The sequence below is a fragment of the Pipistrellus hanaki genome (assembly GCF_964339955.1).
Source record: "Pipistrellus hanaki genome assembly, chromosome: 2".
NCBI classification, from domain to species: Eukaryota; Metazoa; Chordata; class Mammalia; order Chiroptera; family Vespertilionidae; genus Pipistrellus; species Pipistrellus hanaki.
In genome coordinates, this window is record NC_140504.1 from 157,955,337 (window position 1) to 157,973,153 (window position 17,817).

General features: G+C 35.1%; 1 protein-coding gene across 5 annotated transcripts in view; it reads left to right on the forward strand.

The window, feature by feature from the left end:
• ITGB3BP (integrin subunit beta 3 binding protein) overlaps positions 1-16,736 on the forward strand; it is a 44,744-nt gene extending 28,008 nt beyond the window's left edge. For 2 of the 5 annotated variants that reach the window (XM_084876060.1, XM_084876063.1), the window contains 4 exons: positions 2,693-2,771; positions 4,120-4,213; positions 5,124-5,183; positions 6,374-6,540. In XM_084876060.1, coding sequence (XP_084732186.1) covers positions 2,693-2,771; positions 4,120-4,213; positions 5,124-5,183; positions 6,374-6,453 — 313 coding nt within the window. In that variant the 3' untranslated portion in view covers positions 6,454-6,540. Of the gene's footprint in view, positions 1-2,692; positions 2,772-4,119; positions 4,214-5,123; positions 5,184-6,373; positions 6,541-10,934; positions 10,986-16,319 lie in introns of those variants that run through there. The other 3 variants (XM_084876064.1, XM_084876062.1, XM_084876061.1) reach the window with 3 other exon arrangements.
• The last annotated feature ends 1,081 nt before the right edge of the window (positions 16,737-17,817 follow it).

A 17,817-nucleotide genomic window follows, 5' to 3' on the forward strand; every position in this document is an offset into this window, starting at 1 on the left:
AAAAAGTCACTCAAAAGGACAGAATAAAATATTGGTTGCCAGGGGATGGAGCATGGGGGATAGAGCAGATGTTGTCTAAGGGTCCGAAACTTGAGACAAGTAACAAATAAGTCCTAAATGCATAGTGAATATAGGCAACAATATTTGTTGTTATAATTTTCAAACTTGCTAAGTCTAGAGCTTAACTATTTCAACCACTAAGAAGAGATGATAATTATATAACACTAGAGGCCCAGTGCACAAATTAGTGCACCAGTGGTGTCCATCAGCCTGGCCTGAAGAATCAGGCCAAAACCAGCTCTCTGACATCCCCTGAAGGGTCCTGGATTGTGAGAGGGTGCAGGCCAGGCCAAGGGACCCCACCAGTGCACGACGGGAGCCAGGGTGGGATGTGGGAGTTTGGCTAGCAAGGGGGGACTGCAGGAGGGCTCCAGAGTGTGTCGGGCCTGTCCTGATCAGCTAGACCCCAGCAGCAAGCTAACCTACCAGTCAGAGTGTCTGCCCCCTGGTGGTCAGTGCACGTCATAGCAACTGGTTGATTGGTCAACTGTCTGCCCCCGGAGGTCAGTGCACATCATAGCGAGCAGTTGAACAGCCTTAGCATATCATTAGCATATTACACTTTGATATACATATTATATATTATATATATATATATATATATATATATATATATATATATATATATATGCCTAAGCAACTGGTTGACTGACCAGTCATCCCATAACTATGACGTGCACTGACCACCAGGGGGCAGATGCTCAATGCAGAAGCTGCCCCCTGATGGTCAGTGCGCTCCCACAGCAGGAACACTGCCTAGCTGACCAACAGGTGCCAGACACTGGGCTCATGGCTGGCGAGCACAGCTATGGCAGCGCAAGCTTCCCCCTGTGCATCCCTCCCCAATCCAGACCAGGACTGGTATTGGAACTGACTGGGCGTGAGCCCACAGCCGCTTCTCGGTCATGAGCGAACCAGTGTTGCCCTAGGACAGGCATGGAGACCGTAGCGGAACGGCAGCAAGCCTACCAAGCATTGGCAGCGGTAGGCACAGCAGGGCCAGGATGAGCAGGAGCGGCACAGTGTGGCACCCAGCCCAGGCTCCGCCCCTCCCTGGCTGCCTGCCACTTTGGCACTACTACATCCCTCAGGAGATGTAGGACTGCCAGTTTCGGCTGATCCTCGCAGGCCAGGCCAAGGGACCCCCCACCAGTGCATGAATCTGTGCACTGGGCCTCTAGTTAAAACATATAAACCTATCAAATTAACATGGTGTATACTTTAAATTTACATGTGTCAAATATATTTCAACTTTTTAAAAAACTGTACAAGACCCCAAATTATAGCCTTCAAAATTATAGTCATGGATAATGTGCCCAAAATTATATATATGTAATGTTATATAAAGAAAAGAAGTATGATATAAAATTATAGAAATGTTTTCTTAAAAACAAACAAACAAAAAAAAAAAACTAAGGATTTTTCCAGAATGTTAAAATGCTAACTTTCTGATAGTGTATAGAAATGCAATCCAGAGGTAGGATTACAAGTGAAGTTTTCTTTGTTTCTTTGAGAGTGTCTTTGTATCTTTTTCACATTAGAATATATTAAAGCCATAAAACTTCTTTATTTAAAAAAAATCACTGTGTAACACTGATTCATAGGCTTAGATCTAGGTAAATAAGGAAATGATGGTCTATTAGTGTTCTCAAACTGGTCTAGAGGAGAATGGAATAAGCCAACTACATCTTGTAGACAAATAAGCCAACTACATCTTGTAGCCAACTACATCTTGTAATAAATCTGACTGAAAGTAACCTTACAGGTTGATCTGATCATAAATTCCTAACTGGGCAGGTCTTAGTGGGTTATCATGCCCCACTGTAACTTCTCTAGTGAAAGATTTTTAATCCACCCCTGTCTACTATTTTTGTGTATCTAAGTCACATGTGTCAAACACAAGGCCCGCGGGCCAAATCCAGCCCGCCAGGCCTTGCAATGTGGCCCGCACCGCGCTGTCATCACTGCACTCCGCTGTCAGTTTATGACATTGTCAGTTTATGACTGTTCAGTAAACCATTCGGCCCGCGATTTAGGCTGGATTTTAGATTTTGGCCCCTTCTCTGATTGAGTTCGACACCCCTAATCTAGGTTAACAACCTTTGAACTGTCAAACAGTCCTCTTTTCCTTCCCTTGAAGGTTTACCCACCCAAAAGGGAGCACATAATCTCGTTAACTATCCTATACTTTTCTCACACCTTCATGTAATCTTTTTCACATTCCCGCCTTAATTCCAAATGTGTAAAAGAAACAACAAAACTGTCATTCTCCGGGAGCATTTGAGATCAGGCTTCCAACCTGTTGCCAGTGTGGCTCAAATAAGCACTTAATAAAAACTCTCTACAAGTTTGGACATTTCTTAGGTCTACAACCTTTTCTCCTGCTCAATGGGATTGAGAAAAAGCAAAACTCTAAAAGACAGGATGGTTGATAATATATATTGTCTTGTAAAGGAATGAATGAATGGAAGAGGAACATTTACATCTCTAACCACTTTGAAAAAAATGTAAAGAAAATGAATCAAAAACTGAATGTAAAATACTTTTTAAAAAAAGAAAATTCTGAAAATTACTTACTTTTGTTTAAATGCTTGATCTTCTTGCTAAGTACAATATTTTTCTTTACTCATAGATTAGTGGTGTTGCTATCTAAAGTTGAGGAATCATTAGAGGAAATCATGGAAATAACGCAAAGTTTAAGTATTACACAGGTTTGAGCTCCTTTTTTTTTGCATATTATGTATTTTTTCATGCAGTTGTAAATAGGATTGTTTTCTTACTTTCCCTTTCTGATAGTTCATTATTGGTGAATAGAAATGCAATTGATTTTTGGGTGTTTGTTTTATATTCTGCTACTTTACTGAATTCATTTCTAATTTCAGTAGTGTTTTTTGTTTGTTTGTTTGTTTGTTTGTTTGTTTTTTGGTGGAATCTTTAGGATTCCCCACATATAGTATTATGTCATCTGTGAATAACGACAGTTTTACTTTTTCCTTCTTTTATTTCTTCTTCTTGTCTGACTGCTGTGGCTAGGATTTCCAGTACTATGTTGAATAGAGTGATGAAAGAGGACATCCCTGTCTTATTCCCCATCTTAAGGGATATGCTTTTAGTTTTTGCCCATTGAATATGATTTTGGCTGTGGGTTTGTCATATGTTGCCTTTATTATGATGAGGTATGTTCTCACTTTGCTCAGACTTTTTATCATAAATGGATGCTAGATTTTATCAAATGCTTTTTTTTTTTTTACTCTACTGATATATGATCATGTGATTTTTTACCCTTCATTTTGTTTATGTTATGTATACATTTATTGATTTGCAGATATTGAACCAACCTTGCATCCTAGAAATAAGTCCCATTTGATTATGGTGTTTCTCTTTTTAATGTATTGCTGGATCCTGTTTACTAATGTTTTGTAGAGAATTTTTTAACATCTGTGTTCATCAGGGATATTGGCCTATAATTTTCTTTCTTTTAGTGTTTTTTGTTGTTTTTTTTACTTTTGATGGGAATGCAGATTGGTGATTACTGCTTCAGTTTCACTAGCAGTTTCACCTATTTAGATTCTCTGATTTTTCCTGTTTCAATTTTGGAAAAGTGTATGTTTCTAGGAATTCTCCATTTAGTTCAGATTATTCAATATATTTGCACATATGGCATATAATATTTTAAAATTCTACTATCCCATTTGAAAATAGAGGATAAGAGAAAAGCTCCAGATTGGAGAATTCCATTCAGGAAAGAGTTTGCAGGGGATATGTTTAATTTGCTTTTCATGGCAATTTCTTTTCTTTTATGAACATTAATAAACTAATATTTTAATAATACTTATCTTTTCACATTTAAAAGTAAATTTGTAGATTATGTTTAGTCTTTTTAATTATTAAATTATTTTTATGCAAGCATTTTAAAACTCACAATAGTTGACCTACCAGAAAATTTCCTGCCATAGAGTTTAAGTTTTTCAGATGAAGGAAACTATTTTCATTAGAGTTGTCAGTAATACTATATTTGAAGAGAACTTATTTAACTCACTTAAAATGACTTTCTTTTAGGCTTTGGAGGACAATAGAAAGCTTCAAAATCTCATTGGTATTTCTTATGGAACATATTTCTTAAAAAGAGAAGTGAAGAAAACGGAAGAACTAAGTAAGAAGACTATGAGTTTACAATAGTGTCTCTCCACTCCTTGTTTGCAAGCTTAGATAAATATTTTAATATTTTCAACTTTAGCAATAAAGCCTATTTAGAGATAAGCCTAATAATTCTCCCAAATTTAAATTTGATAGACTTCTTTATTTTCAATATTTTTTTAATCTTTAATTTTGAAAATATTACATATATTCCCTTTCTCCCCCAATGGCTTCCTCTAGCCTGCCCCTGCCCCAGGCTTTCACCATCCTATTGTTTGTGTCCATGGGTGATGTATATATACATGCAAATTCTTTGGTTGATCACCTCCCACCCATCCATTCTCTTCTGCCTTCCCTTGAGATTCCACATTCTGGTCCATGCTTCCATATCTCTGGATCCGCTCTGTTCATCAGTTTATTTTGTTAATTAGATTTCACATATGAGTGAGATCTTGTGACACTTGTCTTTCTCTGGCTGGCTTATTTTACTTAAGATCCCTCCATGCTGTCTCAAAGGGTAACAGATCCTTCTTTTTTACTGCTGCACAGCATTCCATGGTGTAAATATACCACAGCTTTTTTAGCCACTCGTTGATAAACTTCTTTATATATATATATATATCACTATTGGACATGTGATAGAAATAGTATTTAAAGAATAAAAAGCCACCTTTCTTTTACCCCGGAATATATTATTTCAGGGATTCCTCTTTAATGTAAAAGGAAAGAATGTACCTTCAAAACTGTAATTGGGCTTTTTTTTATGTAGTGCTCATTCTTTAAATATAGTTTGTTAAGGTATTGCATTTTGTCCTTGCGACCTATGCATATGTATTACTTTGAATTTTTTTTCATGAAGTTGTTTATTCTAACATGAGAAATTATTCCCATTCCATGTTAATTCTTAACATTTTTTTCCCTTCTAGTGACAAAAGTAATAAAACAAAAACTGTTTGAAAAGAAGACTTCAGAACTTTCTAATAAAGGTAAAAAGTTTATTTTAACTTATTATATAAAAAGAATCCTTTCATCTCATTTTACCATTTACAACCAATCATTACGAGTTTTTAGTGTACTCTTAAAAGACCAGGAATCTTTTATGAAAAATTGTGTATTGCATTTAGCAGAAGACCAGTTCTGATGAGCTCAACTTCACTGATGATTGAACTTTTAAAATACCTTTTGAAATAGAAGTTTCAATTTAAGATTTGTAGTTTTATTAAAAGTCCTTTTTTGAGAATCCAGACAAATGGGGCAACAGTGCATTCATATATAGATTCTAATGGTGAATTAGAAGGAGACACAAAGCATACAGTTACTTTGTAACCAGTGTCCTGAAAACTTGCAGATCATTAATGATGTTGAATCTACTGTTAACTATTATGCCTCTGAGCATTTAACAGTATGGATAATTAAATTAACAGGTTTTAAGTTCCATAACACATGCACATCCATACCTTAGTAAGCAAAATAATCATGGGCTGTTAAATATTAAAACCTTTTAACAATTTAAGAGGCAACATTTTAATATTACCGACATGAATGCCATTTGGCAATCTCTAGAGGTAGGCCTTGAAATGCGTAGGTAGGCCATGTTTTAGTCTGTCATTTTTGAGTAGGACTATTGAGGTCCAATAATTACTATAATTATTATCCTCACTGCAGCTCTGTAAGATAGCTGATATTATTGCCATTACAGATAAGGAACAAGGTCACAGAAAATGTTAAGTAACTTGCCCAAACACTGCTACTTAAGTGTCAGACAGAGGATTCCAACTAGAGGCCATCTGATCTCAAAAAGTACCCTGTTTCCTGAAAATAAGACAGTGTCTTATATTAATTTTTTCTCCCAAAGTTGTGCTAGGTCTTATTTTCAGGGGATGTCTTATCTTTCCATGTGCTAGGTCTTATTTTCGGAGGATGTCTTATTTTCGGGGAAACACGGGTATGATCTTTTCATTATTCCATGTTGCCTCTTCCTAAAACAAATCAAATCATGCAGTCATCCCAGCTTTCAGATTCAGACATGAAGCATAACTGAAACTGGTTCAGCCAATCTATTCTGTTAGACTGTGTTTTAGGCATCCCAGGGGTGGGTAGCAGTGGGAGTGAGAGCAAGCTTGGCAGACACCCTGCATTTCCACTGCACCTCAGTCCCCATCACCCTTACCCCTAGGTAGCCAGCGAGAGGTCACAGCACATCGCCAATGCCCACCATGTTCCACACCGCTCTCTGGTGGTCAGCGCACGTCATAGCGAGTGGTTCGAACTCCCAGTCTCCTGAAGGACCACCCAACAGGACAATTTGCATAGTGGGCTTTTATTATAAAGGATTTTTATTTTGGTGGCATATTTTGTTTTATTTATTTATTTATTTTGTTAAAGTTGATGCGCAGCAACATAAGCACATATACAATATATGTAAATTTCTTGCTAAGTTAATAACTTTAAACTCCTTCTATTCATACATTCATTTTAAGAGGACTTTGTTAGTTTTGTCCAACATCTCAGACTAGTTTGCTTTATATGTTTCTTATTTGCAGACTTGGTCTTGAACACCTTATAGAAATTTCTAATTTTTTCTTTTAGTATGTTGGTATCCAGAATTGTCTAAATTTAAAAATGTTTTAGATATCTTCATAATGTTGAAAGTATGTAGTTAGGAGATATATAATATAAAAACCAGCCCTGTAATATGTGTTAGGTTTCTTTTATTAGGTAATTATGAAGTGAGAATAAACAAATACTTATTTCATTATCAAAAGAATGTCCTGCAGCCTGGCTAGTGTCGACGCATGAACCAGGAGGTCATGGTTCTGTTCTGGTCAGGGAACATGCCTGGGTTATGGGCTCAATCCCCATTAGGGGATGTGCAGGAGGCAGCCAATCAATGATTTTCTTTCATCCTTGATATTTCTATCTCTCTCTCTCCAGTACTCTCTGAAATCAATAAAAATATATTTTAAAGAAAGAAAAGGAATGTACTTCAGTTTCTTATAAAATTTTCCTAGAATAATTAAAGTAGACAATACCAGGAGAATTCTAAGACTAATGCTGTAGTGAACTCTTTGAATTGGTCCCTTAGTTGTATATGCTTTAAATTTTATTGCTAGCTTTTTTAGCATCAGTTGCAGTTTTTATTATAGGCACAGGAGTATACTTGTAAAAATAACACTCTAATGTTTTTAAAGAAATAGACATCTGACACCGATTCTTAAAACTTTATGTAATTTATTCAAAAAAATAAAAAGTGTACACTGAGCCGAAACTGGTTTGGCTCAGTGGATAGAGCGTTGGCCTACGGACTGAAAGGTCCCGGGTTCGATTCGGTCAAGGGCATGTACGTTGGTTGCGGGCACATCCCCAGTAGGGGGTGTGCAAGAGGCAGCTGATCGATGATTCTCTCTCATCAATATTTCTAATTCTCTATCCCTCTCTCTTCCTCTCTCTGTAAAAAATCAATAATATATATATATTTTTTAAAGTATACACTGAGATTTTTATAATTTTCAAATCAGGGAATGCTTTGATTGAGTGTACAATACACTGTCTTTTTTATAGTTTGCTAACTACAAATTTCTTAAACAAAGGAAAGCTTCTTTCTCTTTTAAGTTACTTAGGAAGTAAGCCTACTTCACTTTCCTTAATAATATTGGCTTTATGACTATTAGAAAAATAATGAAATGAAAGGTTCTTTTTCTATTACATTTGGATGTGAATTTTCATAATTATTTTTAATTTGTTATGCTGAACATTTAAAACATGATCATTCAATGGGTTGATAGAGACGGAATGTCACATTATCATCACATGGTAAGGCATGAAATTTATTTACTTTACATAATCAACCTCAACTTAAAACAACTTAATACAAATATTCCTAAGTCAATAGATGGCATTATATAGTACTTAGTATTTTCATTTTTTTCTGGAGATATTAGAAAATGCCACCATTGTTTGTCTGTGTCTACTACTTCCAGTAAACAAAATGTTTTTGAAAAGAATGTAAGCAAATTATAGAGCAGTTGCCAAGATATGAAATCTAGACACTTAACTTCAGTCCAAAACATATTTTATCATTTTTGAGAATAATTGTGTAGGTTGTAGTATGCGTATTTTAAATGAAATGTTAACCATCTGAACTTTATATTGTTCAAAAAAGTTGCTTGTTTCAGCTGTTTGTAATACAAAATATTTCAGCATTTCTATTGCTAGCCTTAAAAAGAAAAGCACAGATTATAATGTTTCTGTTGTCTTTAGCTTTTTTGAATTTTACTTATATTGTAAAATTCATCTTAGTTATAAGATTTTAAAGTTTTATAATTTGTGGACTACAGGACAAATTTTAAACTTTTTTTGTTCTAAGACTATGAAATAGTTTGATATTGCCTTTTCATTCTAACCACCCACTGAGGTATTTTTCAACTTAAAAATATGTTGTTCTTTTGCCCACTCAGTCTTGAAGAAATATTCATTATATCAGCTAAATAATTTTACTCCTAAAAGGGTATTTTTTCTGTTACAGCTTAACAATTAAAGAATATTCTTTTTCAAACAGTTTTAAAAGCACTGAAGTTTAATATTTAGACATTAAGAGTTTTAGAGAAACAACAAAAATTCCCTTCGTGCTTTAACATTGTAAGTTTATCAGAAGATTTTTTTAAAATAGAGATATTAGTTTTGGACACACAAATATCCATTAATGTACAACTGTAGTCCTCATCTCTATCTAAGGTTTAGCTGTCATGGAAGCTGTAGCTGGGTTATACCTTTCCTCATAACAATGATAATGCCCTTTTTTACATTATTTAGCACTGTTTGGGGAATATGTTTCAACTACTTACTTGATATTTGTCTAGGATTTAAGGAAAAACTGCTTTATTACTTTTTACAGCCTTTTAAGGAATTTTCCCCATAATTTAAATTTATTTATATTATACTAGAAGTATGATAATTTTTATCTTTTAAGTAATCAGTAAAAAAAAAATAAAAATTAAACCATAGACTTGCATTCATTTATAGCAATTATGTGTTTAAGAGGTATAAATAACCTGCTACCAGACATTACAAATATCCAGGTGCTCTGTATGTGCTGATGACAACAAAATTGAAACGAAAGACTGTAATAATTCTGACTGGTTTTCTCTGCAGAAGATATTGATTATTTGTGTGTGGTGAGAGATTTGGAAAATTCAATTAAAGGAGTTGTGCAAAGGTTTCATAAATTTTCTTTCTACAGCGTGTACACAGACATTGTTGCGTATTAAATCAATGCAGCACTTCACAATATATTTTCTTTGAAACATAAAAATAAATAACATTTAAACAGTTCTGCTTACTACAGAAACAAATTTTATTTTCTGTGAAGCATTTAGTCATGTGCTATCACTGACTCATACACATTTGCCAGCTGTAACAAATTTTATAGACATTTTCTCCAGAGACATATCTCACATACTATGAATTTTTAAATGAGCAAATGGTGAAGAAGGGGTGTCAGCAATATAAAAATTGATCAGCTAAAAGATAAAAGCATAAGTAAAGAGATTTGTATGGTAGTCTTAATAGGTTTTATTAAATAAAAATACTATAAAAAGACAGTAATGAACAGACTGAAGACTAACTGTTCTTGAGATGGAGAAAAATTATTCTGGCACATTTATTAGAAATTGCTTTTATGTCACCTGACAGGTGAACTTTCTTTCCCCATTTTAACTTAGAGTATTCAGAAAAGCTCCTCAAAAAAAAGTTAGTTAAATTCTCTAAGTGGTTTATATATTTTAAACACAGATGTAATAATAGATATTTATAGTGTTATATAGCTAATTATATAGTTTAAAGCAGAATTTATGTAATAAGTAAGAGTTAGGTGATTTTTTCCCTTCATGTCAGACCTCACGTAGGAGGAAAGTAGTCATTTTAATTCATGCTATTCACAAATTGGGACTCCAGGCCTCTACTGCCTCTCTCTACCTGGGTTGCTCTTTCTTTCTTCTCCATCTAGTAAACTTCTGCTCATTCTTTAAGGCCAGTTTTAGGTGCCACATTCTCTGTGAGTCTCTCCAAGCTAAATTGCTTCATCTTCTAGGCTCCTACAACTCTTGTCTGAATGTTTATAAATGCATCATGTTACAGTGTTGTGTATTGTGATTGTGTGGTTACAGGGCTCTTTCTTGGCTCTTCCTCAGCAAACAAATAACAGCCATCTCCATATTGCAGCCCCGCAGCCTACTGTAGAGCCCAGATAGAAGGTCCACAGTGCATGTTCAGTGAATGAATAAACACAATGGGCACTCTAAGAATTTTTTTAAGGAATTACCAAAATATTTTCAAATACTTACAAATTACTATCTCCTTAATGCCTCATTCACTCAACATTTATTGAATACCTACTATGAGCCAGGCACTCTTCTATACACTAATGAACAAGAGAAGAATCATAGAAGCTAGCACAAAAGACAATTGTAACAAACCATAACCATACATTATAATAATAAATCTCTTGGCAGTTTTCATCCTAAATTTTTAAATATACATTCTGAAACAACAGAGTCGGGTAAATCAGTTGAAATGGGAATTTATAGCCCCAAAGCTGCTAATTATAATGTAAAATAAAACTTTATGTTTGGGTTCTTTATTTTAATTTCACTTTGATTCAGCATTTATTCTGCATCATATACTGTGACAACTTGCATTGAATTATTTTCTGGAAAAAAAATCTTTTTTCTTTTATACAGAGTTACATCATCTTAACAGCTATGAATTCCTGAAGGCCATTTTAAATTGAGGTAATGCTTCACCTTTCTAATTAAGCATAGCCTTGTTAAATTTCACTTTATTCAGGTGGATACATTTTATTGACATCAAATTTGGTACTGTCTGTCTACAAAAAAATAGGGCCATGTGCTTTGGAGATTATATTTAATCTGTTCTGATAAACAGTAGGAGGGAAGTTTGACAAAAATCTGTAAGTTAGAGACTGATTTTAAAAAACACTGTTGCCAAAACTGGTTTGGCTCAGTAGATAGAGAGTTAGCCTGTGGACTGGGGGTCCTAGGTTTGATTCCGGTCAAGAGCATGTACATTGGTTGTGGGCACATCCCCAGTGGGGGGGGTGCAGGAGGCAGCTGATTGATGTTTCTCTCTCATTGATGTTTCTAGCTCTCTATCCCTCTCCCTTCCTCTCTGTAAAAAAATCAATAAAATATATTTTTTAAAAATATATTGATCTGACCAGGCTAACTTTAATTCAGAGTGAGGATATCTAAGTAAATATAAAGAGGACCCTTAATTGAGCACCTTTAGTAGAAATATCTAAATAGATACTGACAGGTGAGTTATAGGGCACATCTAACTGAACAAGATATAACAAGTCTATAAATTTGAAAATGTGCTAAATTGATTAATTACATATTAATTGGTTGTTTCTTTTCCTTAAAAACAGTTCCTGTGGATTCAGCAATACAAGTAAAATATGTCATATTTACAAATAGCTTATTATAACTTAGCTTGCTAGAAGCAATTTGAGTCAAGATGTGATATTAGTGTTTACTATACCTGTAACTGAAAGTTCACATTAAGAACTACCATTATCCCAAACTTAATGGCATCAGTATTAATTTTCTTAGAAGCTAACCAGATGTTGCCTGCTATCTCTTAGAAACAATGCAAAATGAAATAATTCCATTCTGAAAATTGATTCTTTGGGAAATGGTATCTCAAATAATTAGTATCAGCTTCCTGATAAACTAGCTCTTCTTAAATATCTGCAAAGCACCTTATATAGTAAATGTTAATTTTATTCATTACATTGTTTATTCTTTGTACACAACAAATAATCTACACTAATAAAAGAGAAAGATGCAAATTGACCGTACCTTTGTGATGTCCACCAGCCAATCAGGAGTGGGTATGCAAATTAACCCAACAAAGATGGTGGGTTAATTTGTATATGCAGGCACTGAGTAGCCAGGGGTGGGGTGGGCCATGGTGACAACACAGGCGTTCTGCATCACCCCAGCAGCTCCAGGCCTCTGGCATCATGGGAAGGCGGAAAGGCAGCTCCAAGCAGAGCAAGGCGGTGCCAGCAGCCAGGGGAGGAAAGCCCATTCTTGCATAAATCTTCATACATTGGGCATCTAGTAGCTTATAATAACAGCTAACATTTATTGAGTACTTTCAGTATACCAGGTACTGGTATAAGCTCTTCATAAATATCCTATTTAACCTTCACAATAACTTAGGTGAAGTAGATATAATTATTGCCTTTATAGGTAAGGAAACTGAGAAACAAAGAAATTAAGTACCTTGTTCTAGAATTACCTAAGAGACAGACATAATACCAACCTGTGTAGTTTGGTGCCAGTCTGTACTTTTCCCCACTATACTGCAGTAATCTGTGAATGTCAGGTTTCACTACTGGTTAAGGATTTCAGATCCTATTAAAGAATAAGATATCACATGTGTACACATGCATACTTATAGTTATTATAGGGTTAGATCTTTTATAAAATTTCTGATCTATAGAAATCCAACAGAGAACTATTAAATGATGATCATAAATACATATTCACAGTTACCCATTGGACAAGTGAACAAACACATTTAGTGTGTGACAGTCTCGTTAGTGACCTTTAGAGGAACTGAGAATAGCTTTGGGGTCATTGAATCTAGCAAAGATCATTACATGTTAGGGGTATTCTTCTGAGTCTTTAATTTGAGTAATACTGTCAAAAAACTTGAAAGAATTAAGGTTGACCTACCAGTCACCTTCCCTTTCTATGGGAAGCAACAAAGAGAAGTAATAGTGAAATGAAACTTGACTTACCTTTGAGGTATTTCCCTGGTTCTTTTGACTGTGTTTTCTTTTCTTTTTGGGTATTTTCTACATGATCTCGTCCATTCCTTGTCTATAATTCTTATCTTAGTGTATATTATTTCCAAATCTATTTGTGATCCTTCTCCTGATATAAACCCACATCTCAGATAGCTGCTATACATTGTCCCCCAAATGTGCTGATTTCATCACACCCTCAACTGTTCTTTCTTCTATCTTCCTAATGTTTGTGTTCATCTAATGTTAAGGCTCAAAACCTCAAGTCTGTCTCTTTTTGTTCCCATATCCAAACTGCTGCCATGTCACATCACTTCCAAAAAATGTTTACTTCTCTTTTCCATGCCCACTACACTAGTTTATTTCCTCATTACCTCTCATCCAGATTATTATCATCCTCACTGTAACCTGCATTCCACCCTTTGGTTCCTTTCTTATATAGCCTGTCCTACTACTGCACAAATTATGCTTTAGAAGATATTACTCTACCATATTCACGTAAAATCTAAATTTAAAAACTCCCTGATCGGACCACAATGTGCTTTTCCAATTTGTCATTGTGCCTTAGTCACTCCAGATTATTTGCCATTCTCCAGACAAATTCCTCATTTCTTTACCATTGTTCTTGTCTCCTCTATTTGGCATACCTTTTCCCCCAGCATTGTCAAAATTTTGCCCATCTGTGTGTTTTTTAAGGAGTGGCTTTTAAAAAATATATTTTTTATTGATTTCAGAGCGGAAGGGAGAGGTTGGAAGAGATAGAAACATCAAATATGACAGAGAATCATTGATCGTCTGCCTCCTGCATACACACACACACCCCACACTGGGTATCAAACCCGCGACCTCGGATCAGAGCCTGGGACCCTTCAGTCCACAGGTCTAAGCTCTATCCACTGAGCCAAACCGGCTAAGGAAAATTTTTGTGAAACCTAGTAATCAAGCTAAGAATATCAGATTTATGGTATATACATGAAATAATAATATAAGGCAAGCTATGATAGTACTACAAGTTCTGACATTTTGTCTTTTTAGGGTTCTGGGCAATAGCAAATTCACAAGAGGATTGAGTCCAAAGAGGATCAAAGTATCAACTTGATTAGTGGAGGAATTGATAATCTCCAATATAGGAGGCTCTCTGGTAGAAGCTTTGGGTCACTAATATGGATTGTGCCTAAGGCAAAAGTGGGACCTCCTTTCCTCCACACTGAGTTTAAATCTGGAACTCTGTGTGCTCTCCCGAACCTGACAAGAAAGCTGGATCTTTGAAATAGACTCCATGTCCATGTGCCTCTGCAACAGTAAAGGAGGTAGAAGGGGCTGGTCTCTACAACATGAAATCAGGAACACCAAGACCCATTGGACTTGAGGCTAGACAGTGAAAGGAAAACAAAATAGTGGGGAAGAGTGCTGTATAGAGCAGAGGCATGTTCCATTAGTAGTAACATGTGGACCAGTGTTCTGGACTTTGACCATTTAAATGTGTCACTTCCCTGGGGTATGGAGAGCAAAGGAGTTGATAGAAGTTCCTTCCTCTTCAGACTGAAGTACCAAATGAAGAAGAATAAGCAGTGGTATAGAAATACACAACAGACAGATCACCTCAGGGTGGTTTAATGAAGTCCTTTGTAAGGGTTCATGATTTTAAAAATCAGTTCTAGTTATTCCACTTTACATATGGCTGACAGAGGGCCAGCCAGACCCTAGTAATGGAAACTTTGCACTTTACTAGGAATTTGGCATTTGAAAAATGACTAATTTTAACAGGCTGTGTAAACATACTAGGCAGAGAAAATGTGAACAAAAAGGCAGAAAAGCAGAATAATTGAACGGTAGAGTCCAGCCCCATCATTGTCAGTTGTGACCGCCAGGGATACTGAGTTCAGACTTTATTCATTAGGCAGAAGTGGACCCGTGAAGGAGCAATCCAAAATGTCTTAGAAAGATTAACTGTATGAACAATGAATCCTGTCAAAATGCTGCTCATAAACTGCAACACTGTATCTGGGTTGCTTTTTATTTGTGTTCTGAGATATTCCTTTCTAGAACCAGTATGGCAGTGTAGAGATAACACAGTGCTACTCCATACCTCTTGTGCTACAGCATACCTCACATTGATCAAAGTATTTATTTTTGCTGGATCCTGAATTTGGCCTCAGAATCTTTCTCAACACAATTTCCTCAGTAGCCGTGATCAGCTGATGAAACGTCTTTAAAGGCACTGGCATTGCCATAGGGAACAGGGTTTGGATTAAATGTCCAGCTCCAGCTCTGTTACCCACTTAGCTGTGTGGCCTTAAACAAGATACTTGCTTCCACTAAACCTTAATTATAAAATGGGACTGATCACGTTTACCTGGGGTATGGTACAAATAATTAGTGCCTCCCCCATAGTAACTAATAAATTGGTCTTCCTTTCTTCTATAGTGTTACCATTAGTTCTGATAACTGTGTATCAATAACATATAGAGATATTAAGGGAATGCTAAGAGTGCTTCAGTTTTCTATAGGAGTTTAGACCAGACTCAAACCAGAGTTGGTGAAAGTTGATTGTCTAAATGGCAACGGATCTTTTTATAGGATAAGAAGAATATATATATATATATATATATATATATATATATATATATATATATACACACACACACACACACACACACACACACTCTCAAGAATAGCAGCCTATCATGCGGTACTTCTTCATAACTACTAATGTAATCAAGGCAGGGTATTTCAGGAGTGAATGGTCCACAGGCCCTATGGGAATAGATGCCATCAGTTGCCAATGACAGCTTTCTTTAAAAGCTTCCCTCCACACAAGGGTCCTAAGGCCAAACAGACAGAAACTTCTACCACCACTAGGAGTCCCCAGAGGGACACACTGTGAATAGGAATGTCAGTAAAGACTGTCTTTTGGGGGTGGGGGCAGCTGTTGGAGGAAACACCTGCTGTAAGGCCCTTAAGGCTCATAGTCAAAAGGCATGTAAATTTTGATGTTTTCGATAGGTCCTGTTGGAGTTTTAGAACACTCTCTGAAGAATGTCAAAACCCATACTCACATAAAGTGAGGAGTGCTATGTCAGAGTAGTCATATTGACAATTATTCCTGAAGGTGAATCTTGCTTAGAAGGCTCAAAAATAAACAAATGAGAGATTACCAGTATCTAAACTAAGTATGAAATCACATGATAAATGGGTGTTTAAATCATTTCTTATCTCATGTATGTGATGCATGTTAATTTGGAAACTAATTCTTGATGATTTAAAAATCATCTTTTATATCCTGTAGGCATTCAGAAGAAGTGTATTCACTCTGAACACCAATCTCTGCATCTGCCTGATCACGTTTAAAGGAACAGAAGAAATGTTTGTAATTAATCTGCCCAGTAAATACCAGATCACAGCACTAGGCAGGTGCATGTCTAGATAAAATTTCTTGCAGCTAATTTAAACTTTCTACACACACCAGTAGATAATCTCAATGTAAATAATACATTTCTTCTTGACTGTTTAATGAATAAGCCAACATGTAGACAAGTATCTTGACTTTTATTCTATATCATGTATGCTTCTGTATACTTTTAGCATTTGTGGATAGATTTAATAAAGCATTTATGAAAATGGCACCTTTGGTAGAGCTGTATATTTTAAAACTCGTTAAATCTAATGGTGAGTAGAATTAGGTACCAGTTGTTCCATTTAAAGACCCAGATGTGTATTAGATTCTTTTTAAAACTTCAGAAATTTATCCAGAAGTTTATTATGTAGCTTTTATCTCAGGGATGAATTTTTATTATACTCTATAGTTATTTCTGTTGTAGAAAAAAAAATATTTTCAAAATTTTCACACCTTTTATAAAATACCAGATGCATTTTTAATAAACATTTAAATATGAAGTTGTTTTTAAACTGAACTATACAAATTACTGAATTTAAAGAAGAGAATTTTCTTATGGGGCAACATGTGATCCCCTCCAAATTATTTTGAAGCATTAATTCTGTTTCTCTATGGTATTGTTTTTATATCATCATGTTTGTGCTGTCACAAAATAAAGGGGAAGAGGAATCACAGAATATGTATTAACTTGATAACATGATTTCCCTACAGGGGATAAATGTTACTCCTTGGTAGTTGACCTAGGTCTTAACAAAATTTGTATAGGATATTTTCGTGTCATTTAATTCAGTGTACCATAAAAATAAAAATACTATTTGAACATCTTAAAATTTAACAAATTAAGGTTGAAAATAATTACCATTTAGAGAAATTTAAAATTCACCTCTTAAAATAAAAAATTTTTGAATTTTTAAAAAACTATTAATTTAAATGACAAATACTAAACAGTAGCCCAATTAAGCCTAATTGCCTTCTCTAATGTCTTGGTACTATTTAAATAAATTTTTTGAGATAATTGATCTACTAAATATTAAGAACACTTTGTGACACAGCCTTTATATAGAACATTACCTAAAATATACCAAAAAGGATCATTCCTTTGCATTCTAAATCATTGAAAACCTAGAATGTAAGCCAATACAATATAAAGAAAACTACTTTAGTAAGGAAATAGTTAAGAAATAGATTGGTTTCATATGTAATCCAAGTTCTGTAGGTATGCGCTTAATGCTATTAAATCAGTTACTGTATATCTGACCTCTTGATATACTAAGCTTTTGCCTTTCAGAACAGCTGGGTCTGCTAAGAATCATTTCTCAGTTCTCTTCATTGTAGATCAGATGACTCTCGCTTTATCACCCTTGGAGGCCACATGAAGGACAAAGCAGAA